Here is a 23811-nt window from a genome sequence, read left to right as displayed (position 1 = left end):
CGCATGGGCACCATTTCAGAGCCAGATCTTGTGACGAGCAGCCACTCCATGCCGAGCTACCGCCACTCCCTGCTGCTTGTCACACGTACACACTGCCCCAGTCACTCTGGAGGTAAAGCTCTGTTGAAGAGGGGACATGCCACTTAGCAGGGTGACCTTGGGCAAGCAGCTAAACCTGTCCACCTCTGGCTGACCTGGCTGTGAAATAGGTAGCCTGGAGCCTTCTGTATCTTGTCAGGCTATCTTACAGACAGCCTGTAGGCCCAGTGAGATAATTTATAAAATCTATTGAGAAAACTAAAGAAATCAAGATGACACAGCCTTCTTCTGGGGCCTTGAGGCTGGATGCTTCTCACACCTGTGTGATGGTACCTTCATCTGATCTTGTCCCCTCTCGGGAGCCTCTGGTGAGGACCAGGAGCCTGAGGCAGGGTGGAGTTTGGGACACAGCAGCCATGGCCAGGAGACATAAGGCAGGGCTTCTTAAACCCTTGTCCATTTGCCGTGTTCTCCTGCTTCTTTCCCTCCCATCCTGTCCTCTTTGTCTTTTTTGCACCTTACGAAAACATCCAATGTGAAGAATATGTGGTGCTGGCAGAGACAACGTAGGGCCAAGGATAAGATGAGCACTTAAGTTGCTAATTAAAATCATGTATGGTATTCCATTAAGCTTTGGAATGGCCTCGTTTCTTGTCTGTCTCAAGCTCTGTCTTTCGAACTTGTTCAAGAAAACATCAGCTTCTTTGGCAGGCAGGAGCTGATGGTTTCTCTTGACCTTGCCTACCACCCTCTTAGCCTACTGTGTGTCTTCTCTTCTCACCTACTTCCTGCGCTGCAGGGTGTCCAGGTGCAGCACTCATGCCCCTGCCCCACTGAGGATCTCCTCCGGCTGGATCTGACCCTGAGCTCACTCTGATTCTCCTTCCCTTTTTTTTTTTTTTTTCTGATTCTCCTTCCTGCTCTCCTGTGCCACACTGGTCCCTGCCATCTGACGCCCCTCACCCCACCCTGCCCCGCCTGCAACACCCCACACTTGTCCCAGCTGCATCCCATCACAACGCCTCCCCTCGGGTCCCAGAGCATCCATGAACCTGGCTGTGCCCCTGGCCAGCTCTCGGCAGTCCCTCCCTCCTTCCTTTGTCTTTTTGTTTTTTGTTTTTTGTTTTTTTGGTCCTGGTCTCTGCCTTGCACGTCTTGGCACACTCCTTCCTTGTCCACAGCTCTGTTACCTACTAACATACTCTGGGATTCACTGGTTTCTTGTGTGCATTGTTCTTAGCGAACAGGAAACTTTACTGCCTTTTTGTTCACTGGTGTATCCTGAGTACCTGAAAGGCCACCTGGCACATGGCAGAAAGTGAATGCTTGTGGAACAATGAGTGAATGAATTACCTACATTGTAACATGTCTGGACATTTTTTCTGGGGATTTTGTAGAGTATTTGACATGTTCCTCTCTTGAGATTTTCAGTTCTGATTCTGTCTGGCCCAGAATCCACAGAGTTGCCATACAAACAGCTTGTCATGAATGTGTCCATTGATTCATACAGAGCTCTTTTTGCATGTGTGTGTGATTCTGAAATTTCCCTAACACAGGAGAATCCAGCTTTGGCGGTTGCAATTAAAACATGTAAAAACTGTACTTCGGACAGCGTGAGAGAGAAATTCCTTCAAGAAGCCTGTAAGTTTCTAGAAATTTCTGTGGAACTCCATTTGACTTTTCATTTGTGAAATATAAGCTATCTTTGAAGAAGTAAGAAAAATAATATTCTGACTTGTATGTGACAACCACAGTTACTATCTTGCCTTGCAAATTAATACCTGTATCTGTAGGGGCACATATCCACATGTTCCAGGTAAGCTGTGATGTTTAGGGGTGTAAAGGTAGACAGATTTACTGTCCCTGATCCTTCGGTACCTGTAGTGTTGGACATCCTGGCACTGGAATTGGGCAGATGTAGAAAGGAGTCCAGCCTGGTTGCCACCAGGCCCTAGGGTTGGGGGTGAGCAGGACAGACACAGTCCCACTTGATGGAGCTCACAGACTGGGGAAGAGCCAGGACCACCACCAGTGCCCTACTCCTGCTGCAGCACCAGCCCATTGGCTCTCCGTTCATACATCCAGGGATGACACTGCTGGGAGGGTCAAGGCTGGGTAGATGTCCTCTGCTGAGTGCACACTTGTGGAGAGCCAGGATTTCATCCTGTTTGTCTGTACACATCAGGCTCTTTCTACCTGCCCTCAGGCTAGGATGTTCTTGCTGCTTTCTTAGGGCTTGTCCCTTCTCATCTAACCATCTGCTTAAAGTAGTTTGACCTCAGGAGATGTCACAAGACCATGTTCTCTCCTTCCTAAGTATTTATAACTAAATAAACATGGCCTAGAAGTTATTATTGCCCCTCTCTAGGCTTTTAGCTCCATGGGCCTAGGACTGCTCAGACCCCATGCCCAGCACTGGACTGAATCCATCAGAGGCACTTGGTAGACACTGGTCATGTGAATGAATCTCGGTGTCCTTCATTACATGGACATCGGAAGAATGCCTCTATTTGAGGAAAGATTTAGCACCCAACAGTCCAATAAATTAATAAGTCATAGAGTAAGTCATAATGACTTTATCAACGTTTATAACTTTCATCAAAATACATATTATACTTTCATCAAAAAAAGCCTGTCTTTAATGCTGTTCCTGTATCTCTGTATCCTATATCCTAAGGAGATAAAGCCTGGCAATGACTTCTGTCTCAACTAGTTTATTTCTACAGAGCATCTAAGCCAAGAAACACAGCATACGTCAGCCACCCTTACCTAACACTCTATCAAAAGAATGACTGTGGACAACTGTTTTTCCCTAGTAACAATGCGTCAGTTTGACCACCCTCACATTGTGAAGTTGATTGGCGTCATCACGGAGAACCCCGTCTGGATAATCATGGAGCTGTGCACGCTTGGAGAGGTATCCTGACCCCCAGACCTGGCCCATTTGGGTGCATTGCCAGCCCACTTGTCACAGTGACAATGAAACGATGGTCTCATGCTTGGCAGTTGTTCAGCCTACCTTGAGTGTTTGGTGTCCTTTGTTTAAGAAAGGGGAGTATGTGAAGGAAACCCTTGTGTTTTGGGTTCAGAGAATATACATCTTCATCATTAAATTCCCAAGTAACACCCTAACTCAGGGCCGGCAGCACCGGTGACCAAGTGGTTCTTTCGTCTCTGGTGCTATTGCCAAATGCTAGCCGAGGGCTCTGAGGATGGAAGAAGCACTCTGAATGAGGATTCATTTACCTACATTTAGGTAAATCTGCAGTTCCTTATTCTGCTCAAGAAATCATTTTATGGTGTCTTCCTATCCAACTGATATTAGTCACAGTTTCTTTTTAAAATTTGAGTAACACATGTGGACTTTCTCCAGAACACAGAAATTCCTTACTTAGTGTGTCACCATCACCTGGAAATTTGTTAGAAGTCAGATTCTCGGGTCCCAGTGCAGGCCCGCCAGATCAGACCCTCGGCAGGGCACCTGCTCCCCGGGCCACTCTATAGCCTGCCTGCTTGGGGATGAACACAAGTTGTTTTTCCTGGTGTCTGCATTTCACTTCCTGGTACTAAAACTCAGTAATTTAACCTGAGACATGACATACAGTCCTTCTCTTTTAAAGGGCACCAAACACGGTTTTGCTTTTCACGGAGACGAAGGGTTCCGGTTAGCGGGAGTCAGAGCAGTTTGGGTCCTTCCTTCTCTCTAGGACAGCCTCAGCCTCCCTTCCTCTGAAAGGCCCTGCCTGCTGGCTCCCCACTGCCGTCTTCTGCTTTTGATAACCTAGTTTTCTGGATGAAATAACTTCAGCCCTCCACGGTGCCCCTTCTTCCTCTGCTCTACCTTTCCAAAAAAAGCAGTGTTTATGTATATTTTTTGTTTACAGTATTTTTCTACTTTTGTTTTTGGAGAATTTGCTAATTTTTCTGGCTTAAACTGTTGCTCAGTCTTTCTCTTTTATGTATTTATTGATTTTGTAGAATTAGAGTTAAATTCATCTGTCTGCCTTCCTGTGCAATGCTAACATTTAGCTGAATTGATCATGACAGTAGCAATAAGGACTGAAAAGCCCCATGGGGTAAATCCCCCACACCTTTCTGCACCCAAAACTTCCTGGAGGAAGGTGGGAGAACTTCTTGCCTCCCCTTCCTCCTCATCACCTTACCCTCAGATCTGCCAGGGGTCCAGTGAGGTGAGGGGCACAGCTGCTGGCCATGCTTGTGTGCGAGGCTTGTGAGGGTGGTAACTCCATCTGTTTGTCCCCCCAGCTCCTATCTAGCAGTAGCTCATACTTTTATTCATTTCCTGGCAGCATCTTTCTGTATTTTTTCAGAAATTTGTCTATAATCATGAAGATTTCAGTTTTATAATAGGATTCAAATAAAGAAGGATTAACCATGATTTCTGAGCTGGTTTCATTCTACCCCTTTGTTTTAGGGGAGAATTGAAGCCCTTCTCATAAAAGTGTGCTTGGAAATGGGTAGTATTGTTGAATGTAGCTCCTTTGCAGTTTGATTTATGTTCTCTGTCACTAATTATTTTTTATCTTGGTCACTGTTCCAAAAGCTGAGGTCATTTCTGCAAGTAAGGAAGTACAGTTTGGATCTAGCATCTTTGATCCTGTATGCCTATCAGCTTAGTACAGCTCTCGCGTATCTGGAGAGCAAAAGATTTGTGCACAGGTAAGATCCAGTCATAAAGCTGGTAAGCTGCCCTCTGGGCAGGGGCTGTGGGGATGGGCAGTGATAGTGGAGGAACCGGAGGTGAGACTCTCACTGTGCCCCATGATTCTTTGTACCACTGGACTCTGCTGTACAGGGGCAGCACCAGAAAGTCACACCGCATTTGTGCTGGCCCAAAGAGGAACCATGGCCTGTTAGTACTCAAATTTAGAGGGTTTCCTCACATGGAGTTTGAAACATTAGTTTGCTTTCAGGCCTGTTCTCTCTTCCATAAATACTGTTGAGAGCCTGTACACAGCACTAGAACAGCGAGCATGTGGACCTAAAGCGGGTACCGTCCTGGGACATCCCTGGACCCCAGAAGGTCATGAGTGACATCTATTGGTGTTCTATGGAATTTCGGTTTCTCATCTGGGTCCCTAGTTTGAATGCAAGTGAAAGCCCTTACAGTTTGCCCACTACTTTGTTAACCTAGCACGGTAATAAATTACATCAGCAAAATCATTTGCAAGGGTTTAGATGATGACTTTGATTTTATGCAATTAGATGTCTTAGTAGCAGGAGGGTTACAGTCCCAGTCATGCATCACTGTCTGTCCATTAATGCAGTTGGTAATATGATTGTATGAAAAGTAATAATTCACTTTTTATTCATTATTTGAGAATATACTTTGCCATCATTCAAGATATTAATCATATTAATGAGTAAATGTCTGCCAAAAGGAATATATTTGAAGTAAAATCATAAAAGTGTCCTTTATTTTCAGTGTGTGATAAATATGTTTGCATTGCCTATAAGCTATTTTTCAAAGTACCTATCAGTATTTCTTTATGTAATGTAGATGAGTTTGTGGGTTTGTTTTCATTGTATTAAAATTTATTCTCCCGAATTCTTCCTTATCAGGGACATTGCTGCTCGGAATGTTCTGGTGTCCTCAAACGATTGTGTAAAACTAGGAGACTTTGGATTATCCCGATATATGGAAGACAGTACTTACTACAAAGGTAAGGAATCAGAACAACAAAGAGGCAATAAACTCAAAATCTTTAATGATTTTTATTTCTTAACAGGTGTGTCCTAATAAGCTCAGCTGGTTTTTGGCAGAGGCATAAAATAAGTTCAGCAGAAGAAAGACAGCCTTTAGTACATGGAGCTGGAGCAGTCAGACATCCAGAGACAAAAAGTGGACCTCACCTCGACTCACCTCACGTTAACTCAGAGTGGATCATAAGCTTAATTATAAAACATAAAGCTTATAAAACTTTTAGGAAAAACATAGGAGTAAATCTTTAGGATCTAGGACTAGAAAAAGGGTCCTTTGACTTAACATGAAAAACACAATCCATAAAAGGAAACGCTTGATAGATGGGACCTAATCAAAATGAAAACTTTGAGTTCGCAATAGACCCTGTTAAGAGAGTGGAAACACAAGGTGCAAACCTGGAGGATATTTGCCATGCACAGTGCTCATCCACAGCCATGAGCCACTCCACAAAGGACTGGTATCCACAGTGTAGGATGAGCTCTCAGAATTCAGCAGGGAAAACAGAAACCAGGAATACAATGTGGACAAATGATGGGAAGAGGGGCTTCACTGAAAAGGCAGAGAAGCCTGGGCAGAGGCAGTCAGGGTCTCTACCCATTGGGGAGATGTAAACTCAGACTGCGATGAGCTACCATTGTACACTTGTCAGAATGGCTAAAATCTACATAGTGATTGCCAAATGCTTGTGAGAATGTAAAACGGTACAGCCACTCTGAAAGAGTTTCTCAGATCCTTTAAAAATTAAATATGCAGGTACCATACAATCCAGCAGTTACACTCCTGTGTACTTCTCCCAAAGAAATGAAAACTGACAGTCGCACAAAATGCGCATTTGAATTTCATTGCAACCTGCATTCCTGCATTTCAATGTTCATTGCAACCTTATTTCCAGTAGCCAAAAATTGGAATCAGCCCAGACATCCTTCAACTGGCAGACATAGTTAGAAATCTTACAAAGAGGGACTGGGTGCCTTGACTTGGTGGAAGCAGTCGGACAGAAAAATCCCTAATCTACTAACTCCAGAGACTTTGATCAGTTGGTTTTAGAGCTGAAATCCAGCTCGTGTGATATTTTGCCAATTTTGGAGTTGGCTTGGTTCTTTAAATTATTACTGAAATAATAATTTATTTTTTAAATAAATATTTTTATTAACAAATGTTCACATTCCAAGTATTTCAGCTAAGACTTGGATTACAGATCCATGTTATGCTCTTACTGTATTTTCTGATTCCTACTACCATTTTAGGAAGGCCATTTTCTTTCTCCGTTTTTTAAATTTTTATATTGTGGCAAAATGAGCCCAGATTTTACATGTAAAATGAGTTTCCTTCATTTTATACCATGGCTCATGACAGTTCTCTTTCCCCATGCCTTCTGTCTACTACAACCTGAGACAGTTTTAACAGAGATTCTCTGTTATGTGAAAAGAAAATTCTTAGGTGGTTCATTCATTTTGGTCATTTAACTTGAAAATGGCCAGGCCAGCTTTCTACTATTTTAAAATACATTTCCTATCCAGCTCAAGCCCTGACAGGTCCAGGTTCTGGCCTCCCAGTAAAGAGCTGACCTCCCAAGAGCGTGCTGGTCAAGGCTTCATATCGCATTGACAGCATTTAAAATGAGTAGTCGATCAATTCATGTATTTATTGTCATCTCAGATCAGTAAGTGCAGATTCCACTAGGCTTCAGGAAAACCATAAGATCCTAAAGGTTGGGGAGCTTTTATTCAGAACACAGGTGTAGAAAAATTTGTTTGCAAGGAATTGAACAGAGGATATGACGTCATTTGTCATGAAAGTGCTTGAAGTGGAAAAAAAGAAATGACTCAGATGAAGTTGTCTCCTGATTAAGGTACTCAGAGGCACATGTTGCTCCTAGAAGGAAGTCCAGATCCTCGACAGGGTTGGCAGAGCACAGGCACCTCCTCGAACCAGGGCTCCTGCCCCTGTGGACTCCCACTCCCCACACCCCTGCAGCCTTCTCTGCCACACCGCTCAGCCGTGGGCTTCCTCTGCTCCCAGGGCACCTGGCATTTACTCAGTGTCTGTGTCACACTCCGTTCCATATTCAAGTAGATGTGTCTACCTTTTAGAATTAGAATTCCTTGAGGAAAGGTATTCTGGGCCATTCGTCTTATAACCCAGCAATTGAAGGAATGTTCAGTGGGTGGTGAGTTGTTTCCTTTGTGGCACAGAAGGAAGGTGTGTATCCTTCAAGAGAAGGACGATTTAGGCTCACCTGGGAGGTATACTTTTTCATTCTGTCGCATGTCCAGCTCTTCACATACCCATGAAGATATGGTTGTCAGTCCTCGTTACAGATTACGTGTTTGCGCCTTCACCTAGTCACTTAAAATTTGTAACTCCCAAAGTCATACTCACAGTGCTTTTGTAGTCAAGTACGCACATGTAGGGAGCAGTGGAAAACTGGAGCCTGTCCCAGCGGGAAGATGGAGACGGGAGGGGGTGGCACAGGACAGTGAGCCCCTCTGGCTCTGGGCTAGGGCCTGGCCTTAAACCCCAGCTCGGGCGCCTGGCAGTGGGGCAGCCTCAGGCAAGTCACCTAACGTGTCTGAACCTCGTTTTCAGAAGGAAAAAAAACCTACCATGATTAGTTGTTTTCAGGGTTTAAGATTATGATCTTTGTGAGATATGTATGTGCATGAACACATCTCCCCTGGGAACAGTGGTTCGATGTTTAAAGATGTTCACTACCATAGACGAGAACCTATTGGGTGTCATCACCGGTGGCTCCAGCCGGCAGGTCAGGATCTGTTGGGGAGACTGCAGAGCTCCACATCACCAAGCTGCAGACTAAGAGCACCGGCTAAGGGGGCCCACTCTCACTCCCTCATCCCCCGCCTCTCCGCACAGAGGAGGGCTTCAGTGTTTTATTTCCCTGCCACAGTCTAACCAGGTCTCTCCAGACAACCTCACCACACCAAGGAAACAAAAAGTAGTTCTTCCAAATAAACAGAAAGTCCAAGGAGTCAGATACTTGAAGCTTTTTATTTTGATACTAAAAATCTCAGCTAGCTGTCACTGTTAGATCCTTGAGCAGATAACAAGGAAAATTCACTTTCTAAAATTAATCTTCTAGCTTCCAAAGGAAAATTGCCTATTAAGTGGATGGCTCCAGAGTCCATCAATTTTCGACGTTTTACCTCAGCTAGTGATGTATGGATGTTTGGTGAGTATTTTGAAAAGTTTTGTGTTTTTAAAGCATATTTCATATACTCTACAACAGACGTAGCATTGGCTCTTTTCAGGGTGTTAAGCTCATTTGCCTTCCCTTGCCGGACCGCTCCTTCACAGACATCCTCTTGGTTCATTCGACAGCCACTGGGCGCCTGCGGAGCGCCAGCTCTAGGGTGGTCCTATGAGGAGGTCCCACTGTCTGACCCTCCCTTCTCCACCCCTTTGTCTCCCTGTGCCATCTCTGCAGCCCTCCCTGGGAGCAGTCTTCCCTCCTTCCTTCCGTCTCTCCTCTCCCTCTGCCACCTCATTCGTTCCTTCTGTGTGGATGACCTTAAATGGTTGGCCTGTCCTCTGGTTCTGTTCTGGGTCCTCAGACCCAGAGTATCTATTGCTGTGCTTCCCTCATTGTCCTAGAGTCCAACCGCCTCTGTCCTCTGTGGCTTCCCACCTGCCCCAAGGCCATCGCCCTCCTGCCACTCTGGGGGTTCTGGTGGTGCCTTCCCACTGCTGTGACAGGGGGGCCCTCACTCGTTCTGCACTGCTCACTTCGACTACTTCATCCAGATTTCAAACCACTCTTCCTTCTCGATCAAATGGTACTCCCCCACCCCCCTTCTGCTGTAAGTCCTTCCACCTGGAACATGTTGTCCTAACACCCTCTTGTTTAGGTGAAATGCTGTCTGACCTTCGAGGTCACCTGAAATGTCTCCTCTTCCATGAAGCCTTATGTAGCCTGTGTGTCCTCCAGACATACCCTCCCTTCTCTCTGTGTTCCTGCACTTTCTCTCTCTGTTATCACACTCACACATTGATCTTATGAACAGTGTTGCCTGTGTGTTTTCTCTGCTAGATTTTCATCTACTTCAGAGGAGATGCCCTGATGGGATTATGTACCTTCTTCCCCTATCATTAAAAAGACCTTCATATATTAAGTGTGTGTTCTTATTTTTTTTCTTCTGTTTATTTGCTGTTGGTTTTATCTAGTGCCCTAAATGATAACAGGTGAAGGAAGGAGCTTTTCACCAGAGCAGGAAATAGTGTGACACACTTTAGAAAGGGCTCCAAGGTCCGACAGACATGGCTTCACGTCCCAGGACCTCACTTATCAGCCATGTGACCCAGAGAGCAAGTTCCTTACCCTGCCAAGGAAATTTCAGTTTTCAAAGGTTCTCAGATGCCTGTTTTTTCACATATTAGCTTCTCTAGAACTGGAGTGTGCTGTAAATCAGTGGCATCTTATGGTCGGTGTTAGTTGGGGGGCGTGTCTTCCGTGGTTTCCTTGCCTACACTCGTGTGGACTTTGTTTTGTTCATCTTGCTCATCTGAGTGGGTTTGGAAGCGCTCTTCGGTAAAAGTAAAATTATTCTAAGCAGTAACAAAGGACGGTGCCATAACTTAGTTGGCAATATTTTCCCCCATTTTTGGTCACATAAAAATAATAGTGTATTTCATAATAAGTGGCATCTTAGATTTGATAAAATACAGTATTTAAAGAAATGTAAGGTATAGGGATTAAGGATGACATATATAAATTTCAAAGAGGGGTGCCAGAAGCATATTAAGGTCTCAAGAAATGACACCCGGCGTTGTTGTTTCTGATAACGTTGTCAGAATTTCTAGTGAGAAATGCAGAAGTAAGGCGTTATTTCTGTCATCCACTCTTCACTTTGGAATGACTAGAATTTGGAAAACATCAAAATGTCACTCACGTTGGTAGGATGCCGTGCCCCGCTGCCTTGGAGGCACGCCCCCTGTAAGTGCTGTGACTCGTGTGCAGGTAGCAGAGGCCCCACAGGGTTCGCCGTGGGGAGCAGGGGCAGCAGGCAGCACTTACACAGAACGAGGAGCGTTCGCAGAGAAGATGAAAGGGGCACCAAGTGCAGAGGCTAGCAGTGTGCGGCGTGTTCAGGTTTGGCAGGGCCTCCAGAGCAGCCCCGGAGACGTGCAAAGCCACCTGCTGTCCCCGCCAGCCCACGCTTCTGGTTTCCCGGCCAGAGCGTGTGGTCGTCATTCTCTGCCTTAGGCTCCGTTTGCTTGTTTACTGTTTTAGTGGGCTCTCGGGTGTTGTTCAGAGGACACCAAGAACGCGTCTGCAAGGGTAGAGTGTGAGTGAGGGGTGTGTGGGCAGGGCCGCTGCAGCCCAGGGAGTCCAGAGCTTGCCCATGGGGACAGGAACCCTGTGACCAACTCATGCACGAGCCAGGTGATGGTGTCAGCGTGCACCCTAGCCACGCGCGGGGCTGCCTTGTTTAAGGAGCCTGTGTATTCTAAAACTGTAAGGCTTAAATTGTAGCATTTTGTTAGGCCTCAGGTCCACTGCCATGAGGCTGGGCTGCGGTTGAGGGGGGCAGGGTAAAATTCATTCAGCCTGTTTTGAACTGGTTCGTTAAACCATGAAGGATCACTGTACCTGGTGGGCCACTTTCTAATACAGAATTTTTAGAGAAGTAATCCTCCTAGAAAAACTTGGGAGTTTTTTGGATAATAACTTAATATTTCATTATTTGAATCACAGTACGTTAATATTGCTGTTCTTATTTATAACAGAGTTTATTGAATGCTGCTTTATTTAGCTGACTTGCCCAAAATCGTACCACTGGTCCTTTCTTGCCAGCTCTGAAGTTCCTCCTGCCAGCTAGGCATCCTCCTCTTGCCAGCAAGCTCACGGCTTTGTTTTCATTCCCACTTCACAGGTGTATGTATGTGGGAGATACTGATGCATGGTGTGAAGCCTTTTCAAGGAGTGAAGAACAATGATGTGATCGGTCGAATTGAGAATGGGGAGAGATTACCAATGCCTCCAAATTGCCCTCCTACCCTCTACAGCCTTATGACGAAATGCTGGGCTTATGACCCCAGCAGGCGGCCCCGGTTCACTGAGCTCAAAGCTCAGCTCAGGTAGGAGTGGGGGGAGCGAGGGCCGGGCTGGGGCAGGCTCATGCGGCTTCTCCTCCCATGCAGTCATAGTGTTTCCAGGCCATTCTATCAGGACGGCTAAGGCTGACCTATTCTCCAGCAGACATAATTACTTATTAATTGGTTTGCATTTATTTACAGCTTGCTAGAATCCTCAGGAGATTCTATCTTATAGTTATGATCACATCTCTCCTCCCCTAACTTCTGACTGACTTAGCATGGCTTACAGGACCCATAAGAATGGAGTCCCTAGTTGCCCCTCCAGTTCCATCTCCCACTCCTCCTCCATCTCCAGCGCGCTCCTAACCGCTTACACTTCTCCTGGCCTGGCCCACCCACTCTCACGTGCTGTTCGCTTGCCCGGAGATGCTGTCCCTCAGCTATGCCACCCACTAACCGCCCATTTGGTCTTCAGAATCCAGCTCAGATGTTATCTCCTTCAGGGTACTTCCCTTGTCAGCCCTGCCCCCAAACAGCCACTCTTTGGCACTTTTTCTTGTGTTTGTCGTCATCCAAACATCTACCTTACCATTTTATGGCTCCTGCTCTGTGCCAGGCACTGCCAGACCCAAACCTCTGGTAGCTCCTGGTCCCGCAGAGGGAGGGCCCGTCAGCTGAGCCCCGCACAGTGTCTGCACAGAGTTGACTGTGCCACCTGGCCGGGAGAATTTCTCGTGTGCGTGTCTGGGTCACCGCCAGGCCCTGAGCTCTTGATGGGCATCACTGTGTCTTACTTCTGTGGCCCCAGTGCAGGCATCTAATACATGCTCAGTAAATTGTTGTTGAATTGAAGTCTAGGTTGAGACTTAATACTGTGATAAATAAGGTATTTGAATGTGATACATATTCATAGGGAGCTTTATTGTAACCAACACCATAGTTTAATGTGTGCTGAATCACCTGTCTTCATACTTCCCTGATTTTATGTAGGATTTTTAAAATTTGGTGTATTTTCATCTTTTTTCATAGAAAATTACCAAATATCAGGGCCCAGAAGACCCTGGTGGCTCCTCGGGCCCATCCTTGTCCCCCAGAGCTTAAAGCCTGTCTACATGGCCTGTAGCCCAGTCTCATCTCCAGGCAACTCAGCTTACTAGACAAGGCTCCTGGCAAGTGCATGTTTAACGGACGAATGAGGCTGATAGGGAGAGGGATACAAGATTCATCCGGCAGGGGATTATTGGCTAAGCACCTACTTTGTTCCAAATTAGGTTCTGTAGGTTCAACAGTGAACAAAATACAACCCTGCCCCCCAGAGTTTTCAGCCCAGTAGAGGAGACAGGTCAGCATTACTCACCACATGGTGAACAGCACACTGTGAAAGGGGGTCTTCTTTGGGTCCCATGCTGCACACCTGCAAGCCTGGCCCCGTCCTCTCAGGCCCCATCGGATAGCCCAGCTCTGCCTTCCACGTGACAGCCCTTCAGGTGTTTCTAGATAGCTTTCTTCAAGCTAAACGTCAGTTTCTTGATTCTCATACAATTAATGAGACATGCTCTCACTTACTAGAGCTGGATTTTGAACGTCCTTTATTTCATGTTTTGCTCATACATTTTTTTGTTCTTCCTTGATCTTTCCCCAGAATTTGACAGATTCTATCCTTGAAATCCCCCCGCCCGACCCCATTTCCATCCGCCTGCCTCCCCAACACCTACTCTTTCCCCCTGACCTGCTGCTCCTTTGCTGCCACTATGAATATTGACCAATCGTCCACCCCGGCCGCCCTCCTTTCTCTCAGTGTGCTTCCTGGGCCATCTTCCGCTTCTGTCAGCTTCCATCCTGCCTCTCCTCACAAGGCCCAGAACCGCATTCGCGTTGCTACTGGGCATCGCGTTCATCCTAAAGCAAGTCTGCTGCTTGGCCTCCTGGGCAGCCCGTCCCTCGCCTGCAGTAGGCTCCAGAGGTGCCTCCGTGTTCCTCTCCATTGGGGAGTGGGCAGGAATTCCTCGCCACCCTGTCTTGTGACCCCTGCTCCCTGCTCCTCCACCTGGACTGTCCCCTGCTCCTCTACCTGGACTGTCCATCAATCTGGTGTAGCCCCTTAGTTGATCTTCAGAAACATCGCTGTGGATGAGCGGCTCCTTTGCTCCAACAGCCCTCAGTTGGGGAGGGTCCCTGTGACTCCCATGTTAGGTAGAGGCTTCCAGAGTAGACTGGAGATCCCTTCCATCGTGGCCTAATGGTGTGTTCCCACCCCTTTCTCACACTGTGGTCGTGCTAATGCCCTGGGCCTGGAATATCCTTCTGGGGAAGCCCCGTCCATCTTTCTTGGCTTCTCTCCCATGCCCACTCCTCCCGGCTCCACAGCCTGCGAGCCTCCGCCCTCAGAGTCTCCAGAGCAGTTTGTTCTTCTTGTGCTCAGCCTGCACTGCCCCAGGTGGCTGCACCTGCGTTCAGCCCGGTCCACAAACACTGTGAGCACCACTAGAGCTGAGCCTGGGGCCGGTCTCTGGGGCAAGAGGACTACAGCACCTTTCCTGCCCTCGAGGAGCTCACAGTCTAGTATGTCTCAGCCCTACTAGACTGAGGCTCCTTGAGGGCAGGGATCGTCATACTCGCCTCGGTGCTGCGTGCACCCACAGGCCAGGGGCCTGTGCGCAGTGGGGTCACACAGCCGCTCGAGTTATGGCTTAGCACGGGAAACCTCATGTCAGTGTTAATTGAAGGACTATTTCATTAGGTAAAGTAGTTCCAAAAACTATCTAGGTGAATTTTTAGAACTAAATATGATTTCATACACATACGCATACATGAATGTATAATGTATCTAGACTATGATTTATGGATCTCTTGTGCACAGTTAGCACAGCTCTTGACCATTAATTTGTTTTGTGTTTTAATCCGAAGTGGTGTTTGACTTTGCATTTTGAGTATGTATAATATGGCTGCCAAAGGGGCCAATAAAATATAACTTTATGATAGTTTACTCAGACATTTATATGTAACAGTGGGTCTCAATGATTAAGCAGATTTTTCTATTGAGTTTTACAAAATTTTTACTATATCGGAGATTGCTTAACAAAGGAATAAATTGCAGATAGTCTACCCCAGCTCAGTTAGTAACGTTTCCCAGATCCTTCTCTCCATGTCTGCCTTAAAAGAAATAATTTGAATGGTCTCAGATCACTGTGGGATCCCATGTATGTGTGTGTGTTACTCTAAGTTGAGAGAAGTGGCTCTGGGGATGCATCTTGTCCAGCAGCATCAGACAGTACTCAGGTCAGACTTCCATCGGGGGAGCTCCATGTCTCCAAGCACCTATTCTCCTTAAATCCCACTTTCTTGTTCACAGATGTGATTCCACAGAGAAGGACAAGGAGGTCAGCCTGCGGGTGGTCTGGTAGCAAGTGTAAACACTGTGGGCTGCTCATCCTATATGACTGACAGGTTGTAAGGGTGCCACAAGTAGTTTTTGAATGAAATAAATCATTGAACCCCGGTTAATTCAGTCAGTTCTTTGGTGGATTCTGTGCCAAGGAAACCACAATCAACAGCTTTAGTATTTGCCCTTTTGGAGCTTCTCCAGGGTGTTTGTGCCACCATAAAGTAAGGTTGTCTGTTTCATCTCAGTCTAGGGAAACATGTTAAGTTAATGTGTGATTTCTCAAATCCTTTTTAGACTAATAAGGGAAATAAACAATAAAGTTTATCACCTTAAAGTTTTATACCATATTTTTTTATTTTTTAAACTTTGTATTGAACTACAAAGATGTGAAAATATAAATATGCCAGGAAGTAAACAACTCATTGGACTGTCACAAATTGGGAACACCCATGTAAGCAGCATCCAGCATGAGAAAACAACACTGCCACCGTTCCTGAAACACGTCAGATGCCCCTTTACAATGACTGTTCACCCTCTGAGGGTAACTGGTAACCATACATTGGTTTTGTCTGTTTTTGAACTTTACGTAAATGGGTATCACTCTTTGTTCATGGTTTATGTGGTTCAGCATTTAGTTTGAGATCATCTGTAGTATCAGATAATCACACCTCTTTCTCCTTGCTCTGTGCTGTTCCGTTTGTGAATATCCCATAGTTCATTCATCCTCCTGGTAGAAATTTAGACTCTTTCCAACTTGGAGCTGTCAAGGCTACTGCTGTGTCTTTTTGGTGAACATAGGTACAAGAATTGAAGTTGGGTTTGGATCCAAGAGTCCACAGGCATGCATCAGTAGGCCCTAGGTTTTCCAGAGTGTATATACCAGTACTGCTCCCAGCAGTGAACAAGAGCTCCAGCTGTTCTAACCATAGTGGTTTTTAAACCTTTAGAAATTAGTCCTTGTTCTAAGCTCACTGTTTTCACATATGAAGGTTAGGTAAAAGAATATAAGTGACGAAGAATATCACAGTTCCCCTGAATGTTTCTGTTCTAAAGAAATTCTGTTCTAAAGAATGCCAAACTCAGAAATATCACTTTGGAAGGCACTCTGTGTGAGTTGGTCTCTGCTGCTGTGCTTCTCAGGAAGACCTGTCAAACTGATCCCATCTTCCTTGACAGCCAGTCTCTCTGCCCTCTATAGATGGCTTTACTAGGTGTAACGTTGAGAACCAGGACTTACTACGTACCTTCTGTTGCCAGGCCTTGGGCCATGAACTTTCCCATGTCATTTCGCCTTAGTCCTCACAGTCCTTGGAGATGAAGGTGGTATCCCCACCGTCCGTTCATAAAGGAGGAAACTGACACTCTGAGGTTAGGCTCATCTGAGGTCCCACAGCTGGAACTTGCAGTGAGCCCACCAGAGTCCAGGGCACACTCTGGGCCTTGACTTGAGACACAGCTAGATGTCCTGTGCTCCATCTTGTGATTGGGACTGATGAGCACATTGTTAATGCTTAGTTAAGAAGGGAAGAGAGGGAGATCCCTGGGTGGCTCAGCGGTTCAGTGCCTGCCTTTGGCACAAGGCGTGATCCTGGAGTCCCGGGATCGAGTCCCACATCAGGCTCCTGGCATGGAGCCTGCTTCTCCCTCTGCCCACCACCCCCCCCCATGTCTATCATGAATAAATAAATAAAATCTTAAAAAATAAAAAAAAAAAAGAAGGGAAAAGAAGGAGAAAAAACAGCATTACAAGGAATTCCTGAAGCTGGCTTTCTTAGGTTTGTTTTGAGTATCAAAACAGCGTGTTCAGGCTGGGGCCTGCAGCATGGGCCTTGGGGGCAAGGGGTTGTTTGTTTGTCATTTTGAGTTAATATTGTCATGTTTGCTTTTTAACTTTATCAAGCAAAGCTGGCCTTTGAGAGATGCTTGGTTTGGAAGTAGCTTGGAGCGGCTGCAGTCACAGATTAATTACACATTTTTCACACTACATCTCAACATCATACTCCAGTGAAGTTTCAGAGCTCCTCAGGACACACACTGTGTTTCATTTGGTCTGTGAGGCCGTCAGCACCTTTAGAGGAAGTGGGGGGGTGGGGCGGGTAACCTGTAAAAGTACAGGCACAGACAGCACTTGAGTTGGGAGGAATTTAATCTGCTGTTCAGAGTTATGTGTGTTGTGTCATGAAGGTTACAGTATAAAAAGAAATTTGAAAAGGCTGTGTGACCTTGGGCAAGTGACTTCACCTCCCTGTAAGAGCAGTGTCACACAGTCTGGTTTTCAGGGTTATGTGAAATGATATGGAATGCTTCCAGTTGCATGTATTGTAGCTTGGGCAAGGGGAGGCTCAAACGGCTCACACACCGTTAGTAGTAGTAACAACGAAGCTTTTCCTGAAGACCTGGAAGGAACCTGGCAGTCTTAGGGTACAGAAAAATTATCAGTTACTGTTAAAGAAAAATCTGGTTATTTGAATTCAAAAGTATTAGCTATCAGTATCCAGATACCAAAATACAAAGGCATTTTATAGACACATTATAGAAACATGGATTTTTTTTTTAAAGATTTTATTTATTTATTCATGAGAGACACAGAGAGAGAGAGAGGCAGAGAGACAGGCAGAGGGAGAAGCAGGCCCCATGCAGGGAGCCCAATGTGGTACTCAATCCTAGGACTCCAGGATCACACCCCGGGCTGAAGGCAGGCGCCAAACCACCAAGCCACCCAGGGATCCCTAGAAACATGGATTTTAATTTTTTAATTTGTGAACAGCACTTTATACAAATCTTTTTAATCCTTTCTTATTCTTATTTATCCTAATATATGGACTCTGAATTAAAAGTTCTAGGTTTGATTGATGATATGAGTTATTTGTGCTGCTTCTCTGTGTATTTTATTAAGTGATTTGTATTTGCTTCCAAAATTCCATTCAAAGGTGGTGTCTGAATTCCTTCTTAGTCATCATGCCAGTATTTTCCATCCACTTGCTAGCCTGTTGGGTCTAGATAATATCTAGAAGAGTAATCAGTTTCTCATTTAGTCCTATATACCTATTAAAAACATTCACGGCATCTGAGGGTGCCTGGCTGGAGCAGTCAGAAAAGCGTGCAATTCTTGAAATTGGGGTCATGTTCACTGGGTGTAGAGATTACTTAAATAAAGCTTTTAGAAACTTTTTTTTTAAAGATTTATTTATTTATTCATGAGAGAGAGAGAGAGGCAGAGACACAGGCAGAAGGAGAAGCAGGCTCCCCACGGTGAGCCCGATGCAGGACTTGATCCCAGGACCCTGGGACCACGCCCAGAGCCAAAGGCAGACACTCAACCGCTAAGCCACCCAGGCATCCTGAAACTTTTTTTTTTTTTTTTTTAAGATTTTATTTATTTATTTGACAGCACAAGTAGGCAGAGCGGCAGAGGGAAAGGGAGAAGCAGGCTACAGTGCGGGGCTTGATCCCAGGACCCTGGGATCATGACCTGAGCCGAAAGCAGACACTTAACTGACTGAGCCACCCAGGTGCTCCATTTTTAGAAACTTTAAATTAAAAATTATTTTTAAAAAAATTCATGGCATCTGAACGTCAAGGGTTTTTTTGTTTTTCTGTGTTTTGTTTGTCCTTAGCCTTGCCAATAATTAAAAATAAAGAGTAAGTTGAAATTTAAAAGGAGGGGATCCCTGGGTGGCTTAGCGATTTAGTACCACCTTCAGCCCAGGGTGTGATCAGGAGTCCCAGGGTCGAGTCCCACATCAGGCTCCCTGCATGGAGCCTGCTTCTTCCTCTGCCTGTGTCTCTGCTTCTCTCTCTCTCTTTCTCTGTATTTCTCATGAATAAATACATGAAATCTTTTTAAAAAAATTTTAAAGGGGGGATCCCTGGGTGGCTCAGCGGTTTAGCGCCTGCCTTTGGCCCAGGGCGCGATCCTCGAGTCCCGGGATCGAGTTCCACGTCGGGCTCCCGGCATGGAGCCTGCCTCTCCCCCTCTGCCTGTGACTCTGCCTCTCTCTCTATGTCTATCATAAATAAATAAAAAAAATCTTTAAAAAAAATTTTTTTAAAGGAATTAAATATAACATTTACATTCTTCCCACTAGGGATTATGTCTTAACTGTTTATGTGGGGATCCTTCTGACCGGATGTTGGGTCCCACTCACACATAGGTGTTCTCGGCTTTTCCATGTGCATCTGTATGGTTATACCTCCACAGTTTGGTTTTGTGTGAACAGATTTCCAGGGAGATTTAAATATGCATTTCATAAAAATTAGTCCTTTGCACTTACATGGCTTTACACATCATTTTCACATGTATTACCTTCTTTGACTAAATAGCAATTCTTAAGAATGAGTTACTGCTCTTTTCACTGAAGGAGCCTGAGGCTCAGGAAAGTCCTATGACTCACCCTGGACCATGCAGCTGACAGGGGACTGATCTCAGGCCCCGGAGCCCCTTACCCTGCCTCCAAGACCAGTGTTCATTCTCACCTGACAGCTCCCTGTATTTCTCCACGCACTGTTCTCCTCCTCTCACTTATCCTACCTATGAAGAGATGCCTCTGACCAGGTGAAGCTGACCTGTCAGTCGTATACTGTTTATGATCCGAGTGCCACTCTCAGAGTGCACTTGGAGACCCTCAGACTTAGCCTGGTAGCCACCAGAATCCCTTCCCTACAGTTCTGTTTCTGTGACCCATTTTGTTTTCTCTGTAGCTGTTCTTATTCCTCTTCACTGAATTTTGTCTCCACGGTCATTATCACTAAAAACATGAGGGGAGAGTGGAATAGCAGCCATGGAGGTCTCATTTCCCCCTGGACAGCTAAGGGCTGGGGGCTGCACGTGGCTCCCGCTCGATGTCCAGTCACAGGGACAGGGAACTGTGGCTGGATGGAGGGGTGTAGGAAACAAATGGAGGAACACTGGCTTCATACCAGTTTCAGGTTAACATGTACCTCCGGTGCGGCCGAGAGGGAAGCAGAGTGCCGTGTGCTCAGGCCGTCAGTGCTTGGCTGAGAGTGTGGCACTAAGAAGCCAGCAGCCTCTCTCCCACCCCGCCCCCACCCCTTTTTTCCCTCTGAGCCCCAGATCTGCGTTTTAGCGATAACCTTTTGCATTATAATTTTAGTGATTGCTCTAGAGACTACAATATGCATGTTTAACTTTTCCCCGTCTCCTTAGAGTGAATGACTATACCATGCTTATGATGTCGGGTTCTTGCAGCCAAGAAGGTCCATTTGCCACCACCTCAGTCCTTTATGCTCTAGGTGTCATATAGGTTACATTCGTGTATGTTAGGCACATCACAAAATAAAATTTTTCTGTGTGTTTTAAATAGTATTTTAAAGAAAGTAAAGAAACAGTCTTTCGTGTTTAACCCTGCACAGCGCTCTTTATTCTTTCCTAAAGAGGCTTCTTTTCAGTTTCCCACCCACCCAGAGAACTTTTGAACATTTCCTGTGTTCATCTATCCGTGGTGAATTCCATTAGTTTTTTTGGGTTCTTGTCTGACAAGTAAATGAACTTAATTTCACTGAAACAGAGTTCCCACTTGAGGGTGGTGCTGTATTTTTTTCTTTCAGCACTTTAAAGCTCTTCTTCCACTGTCTCCTGATCTCTGTTATTTCTAATAAGCAGTCATTGGTCTTTCAAATCATTGTTCCTCTCTTCTTGCTTTGTCATTTTCTACTGGCTGCTTCCATCGTTTTCTCTTTGTCTTTCAATTTTAGCAGTTTTGCTAGAATGTACTGGGGTGTGGTTTTCTTTGTATTGACCATATCTGGGGTTCACAAACCCTCCTGAATCTGTAAATGTGTGTCTTTCACAGTTATCTACTCAGGTATTTTTCTGCTCTGTTTTCTCTTTTCTAAAATTTCAGTTCCCTGTATGTTACGCCTTTTGACAGTGTCCTTCAGGTCCCAGGGACACTGTTCTTTTTCTGTTTTCCCCCAGTCTTTTTCTCAAGTCCTTCAGATGGAATCACTTTAATTGACTTGTCTTCAAGTTCCCTGTTTTGTCACCTCCATCCTACCAATCATCTGATCCTGCAGAGATTTTATTTCAGATACTGTATTTTTCATTTGGCTCTTTCTTATAGTCTCTATTTCTTTGCTAACATTTCTTATCTTTCCATTAATTATGAACAGACTTTCCTTTATGTCCTTGAATATAATAGCTCCTTCAAGTCCCTGCCTGCTAATTCCAACTTCTGGGCCATTTTTGGATTTGCCTTCTTTACATTGTTTTTTTCCTCGTGAGAATGGATCACATTTTCATGTTTATTTGTATATCAAGTAATTTTAGATTATGTCCTGACATTGTGAATAATAGATTACAGAAAATTACAGAAACTCTGGATTCAGTTATATTCCTCTGAAGAATGGTTTGTTTGTTTTAGCAGGCAATTAGCTCAGCTGGTCTCAAATCACAGATTCTTTCCCCATGTTGGGGGCAGCAGCCCACATCTCAGTTCGGTTCTCTTTGCCTTAGTTGGGCTACTGGGAGCTTGTCCTGTGTGTGCATGGTTCCAGGTTCAGCTAGAGATTTGGGTAGATTTTGTAAGACTAGGGTCTGCTGTCTGACAAATGACCATAAAAAACGGGGACTCATACAGGGCTCCTCACCCTCATAATGCCAGCACCCCCTCAGAGTCCGGCGTTGTAAGATGCTCTCCTGTGCTGCCACAAAGTTGCTCCTTATGTCCACAGTCAATAATTGCTATCTGCAAGATGGTTTGTCACATAGTTACTACACAAACTGGCCAGAATGGAAGTCACTATTTTTAAAGAAAGATTTTTAGTAGAAATCACTTTTTTAAATAATTTTGAGATGGGTATCACCACAACCAATCAGAAGCACATTATTTCTTGCAGTTTGAGATACATACAGAGAAATGCAGTTTTGGTGCATTCATGAAACTAGATGCCTGCTTGTAAGAGAAAAAGAGCAGAGACGTCTGCTGTAACCCTGTGGTTATTTACATTTGCATTTAGCCACAGGTCAGCCACTTAGATACACCATCCGGGACTGCATCTCAAGGCTCCAGACTTGTTTTCTGCAAAGATATCAGGCGGGGGTTTTTTTGTGAAAAGGTCAGTTCCATTCCTTTGTGGTGAGGCAGTGTTGGGTAATTACAAGAGATCATGTTTCAAAACTGGTATTCCCGTGAACTTGCCAAAATGAGCTCTTTCCCTCTTGGCTTTTTTCCCTTCCAATTTCTTGCTGCTCTTTTTCTGGATGTTTTCCAGATTTGCCTAAGTAGCCTATAAACCCAGGCTGATTTTGTGATGTTTAGGTGATCAAAGTCCAGTCTTTAAGAAACTGTTCTTCAAACAAAACAGATTTCTTATATTTAAAAGAAGAAATGGTTTGTAGTTTCAGAGAAAAGAACAGTAGTGCATCAGTCACAGGGGAAACACCACAGAAATTAGATCAACAAAATACCTTTCTTTCCCAGGGGGAAAAGGTCAGGTAAAAGTATGGAACTAACTAATATTTACTTCAAAGTTTGACTGTTTTTTTTCCTCATACTTTATTTCTCACCCTAACAATGGGTAGGGTAGACAGGATTATTCTCATTTCTGAATGAGCCAACACATTGAAGTAGGCAAGGCAGCCTGCTGCCACAGACGGTGACGGAAGTGCAGCGTATAGCTTGTTGCCCTTCCTGCTCCCACAGCTTGGATGGCTCCGTTCTCAGCCACGCAGGCCCATTGCCCTGTTCTACTCTAGGCTGGTCGGGGTTGAAGGTTTGTTTTTGTATTTAGCTCAGTACTGGAAACGAGAAGCCTATTAGACCCCTTTTTTACTCTCCATGAAAATACCTTAGAAGTGAAATCACATTGTGTCGCTCCAGAACGGAAATTTCATCAGACCTCTCCATGCTAGCTGGTGGAGGGCATGAGACCAAGTTCCCTGGAAGTGCTGCAGGCCAAGAGCACACAGTCAGCAGCCCCTACACACTCTGTGCCCTCGTACTCTCAATCGATTACTTTGAGGACTGTTTCTGTTGATGTGAGGGAAGTAAGGGGAAAAAAAGAAACACTAAAGTACTGCTTTCTCCCCTTTCACACGTCTCACCAGGTGGGACTGGTGGGTGAGCAGAGGCTGGATGACCACGTGTTCTCATGTTTGTAAAGCCCAAGCTTTCACTGGTTCATCTCCTTGGAAGTTAGACCTAGAAGCTGCCGTCCCAGGAGAAGCGATGGCGGCTCATTGCCAGCTCACATCAAGCAGCCAGACTCTTTCACATGGAATGTATTGCTACTAAAAATATTTGCAGTTTGGGAAAGTATGTTTAAATTTGACCTCCTTGACCCTCTGCACATTCTAGTTTATTGCTCTGGGTCCTGCAGCAGCTTTAAAGAGAAAAGTTCAGAAATGTCTCCATGTGCACTCTTGCTCGGAATAGTCCTCCCATTGTGAAAATAGATCTTTTATGAGTTATTTATACTCTTGACCGCTCTGAGCAACAAACGATGGTTTCTCAGAAGCATTTTGACTTATTACTTTCGGTATGAGAACCAAGTACTGAGATCAAAGTACCCCCTTCCCCATTACCACTGGTCTGCCAGGGGCACGACTCCAGGTTTGGTGAAAGAAAGATCGTAGTGCATGTCGTGT

At 45.2% G+C, this 23811-nt stretch overlaps 1 protein-coding gene across 23 annotated transcripts in view; it reads left to right on the top strand.

Moving 5' to 3' along the window:
* PTK2 (protein tyrosine kinase 2) overlaps positions 1-23811 on the top strand; it is a 267646-nt gene that overhangs the window by 200668 nt on the left and 43167 nt on the right. For all 23 annotated transcript variants that reach the window (XM_077847404.1, XM_077847401.1, XM_077847398.1 and 20 more), the window contains 6 exons: positions 1596-1680; positions 2856-2956; positions 4604-4719; positions 5623-5723; positions 8865-8954; positions 11656-11860. In XM_077847404.1, the coding sequence (XP_077703530.1) occupies positions 1596-1680; positions 2856-2956; positions 4604-4719; positions 5623-5723; positions 8865-8954; positions 11656-11860 (698 nt within the window). The remainder of the gene's footprint in view (positions 1-1595; positions 1681-2855; positions 2957-4603; positions 4720-5622; positions 5724-8864; positions 8955-11655; positions 11861-23811) is intronic.

The sequence above is a fragment of the Canis aureus genome, chromosome 14 (genome assembly GCF_053574225.1).
Source record: "Canis aureus isolate CA01 chromosome 14, VMU_Caureus_v.1.0, whole genome shotgun sequence".
Taxonomy (NCBI): Eukaryota; Metazoa; Chordata; class Mammalia; order Carnivora; family Canidae; genus Canis; species Canis aureus.
The sequence above is the reverse complement of the archived record's forward strand: the minus strand, read 5'-3'. Positions and strand labels throughout refer to the sequence as shown.